At 59.5% G+C, this 1,499-nt stretch overlaps 1 protein-coding gene across 1 annotated transcript in view; it reads left to right on the top strand.

Moving 5' to 3' along the window:
* LOC103457092 (mitogen-activated protein kinase kinase kinase 2) overlaps positions 1 to 1,493 on the top strand; it is an 8,022-nt gene extending 6,529 nt beyond the window's left edge. The window contains exons 12-14 of the mRNA XM_008397033.1: positions 7 to 136; positions 209 to 386; positions 495 to 1,493. Of these exons, the coding sequence (XP_008395255.1) occupies positions 7 to 136; positions 209 to 386; positions 495 to 714 (528 nt within the window). The 3' untranslated portion in view covers positions 715 to 1,493. The remainder of the gene's footprint in view (positions 1 to 6; positions 137 to 208; positions 387 to 494) is intronic.
* The last annotated feature ends 6 nt before the right edge of the window (positions 1,494 to 1,499 follow it).

Raw genomic sequence — 1,499 nt, 5'->3', positions numbered from 1 at the left:
CTGCAGGGCTCCATCAAGGACCAGCTGAAGGCGTACGGCGCGCTGACGGAGAACGTGACACGGCGCTACACGCGGCAGATCCTGGAAGGCGTGTCCTACCTGCACAGCAACATGATCGTCCACAGGGACATCAAAGGTGAGCCGCCTCTTCCTGTCTGCAGCGCCACTTCCTGTCTGCAGAGATGRTGACGAAGCGTTYGTTCCCCAGGCGCCAACATCCTGCGGGACTCGGTGGGCAACGTGAAGCTGGGCGACTTTGGCGCCAGCCGGCGGCTGCAGACCATCTGCCTGTCGGGGACGGGCATCAAGTCGGTGACGGGAACGCCGTACTGGATGAGTCCGGAAGTCATCAGTGGCGAGGGCTACGGCCGGAAGGCCGACATCTGGTGAGACCCCACACCGGTCACAGAGGTTCTGGTCCCAGATGGCCGGTTCTGGCCCGTTCTGGCATGTTATTGGTGCTGCAATGATGATCCTCCGCTCTCTGATCTCAGGAGCGTGGGATGCACCGTGGTGGAGATGCTGACCCAGCGGCCGCCCTGGGCCGAGTTTGAGGCCATGGCGGCCATCTTTAARATCGCCACCCAGCCCACCAACCCGGTGCTGCCGCCGCACGTGTCGGACCATTGCAGGGAGTTCCTGCGGCGGATCTTCGTGGAAACTAAGCACCGTCCGTCTGCGGACGAGCTGCTGCGGCACTTCTTCGTACATTGAAGCCCCGCCCACCTGCAGAGCAGCCAATAAGGCCTTAGCTGAGGGGCGGGGCTGCCTCTGGCCACGCCTCTTCTCCGGAGCAGACGGACCCGATGTTTGGCTTCAGCACCTTAACCTGTCAGAGGCTGGTACGTGTTCTGGACCCGACCCGACCCAGAATGTAATCCACTCCAGAACCCAGAGCGACGACCCAACGAAACACTCCCAGAAACTTCCTCTTCAGTCGGCACCGTGTGCCTTTTATGGTTCTAACGGCACCGGACGACCCGGTACGACCCAATGCGACCTGGTCCAGCCTGGTACGGCCCAGTCCAGAGGTTCTGGCCTCCTGGATGAACCACCTTCACTCCGAACCCAACCCCAGCTGACCCAGTTCAGCCGGTGCCATCTGTTTATRCCTTTTCTGCAGCTGAAACCCAACAGGATCTCAGCCGGGCTCACTGCGTCCGAGCAGAACCGACTGGTTCTGATCTGTTCTGCAGCCACTTACCACCTCTTGAAGAGTCAGCTTCCTGTTCCCACAAAACTAAAAGCATCAGAGTTGGGATGCTTTGAAATTGACYGCTGACGGCGGTCACATGTTCTGAAGGTTTCTGAGCAGCTAATCGGACGCTGAGCTGGGGGGCGGGGCTTCCTAAAGGTGTAGATTCCACTGGCAGGTTGTGTTTACGCTGCAGAACCGGCCGCAGCTCGGTCTGGATGTGTTGCAGAGTCTCCTGGTGGCAGCAGGAAGTGGATCAGTAAAGCTCTTCTAGCGAATTGCTCTAAGATGTGGCTGCTCTGAT

Source organism: Poecilia reticulata, linkage group LG2 (genome assembly GCF_000633615.1).
Source record: "Poecilia reticulata strain Guanapo linkage group LG2, Guppy_female_1.0+MT, whole genome shotgun sequence".
Classification (NCBI taxonomy): Eukaryota; Metazoa; Chordata; class Actinopteri; order Cyprinodontiformes; family Poeciliidae; genus Poecilia; species Poecilia reticulata.
Note: the sequence above shows the minus strand (reverse complement) of the source record. Positions and strands in the feature narration are given on the sequence as shown.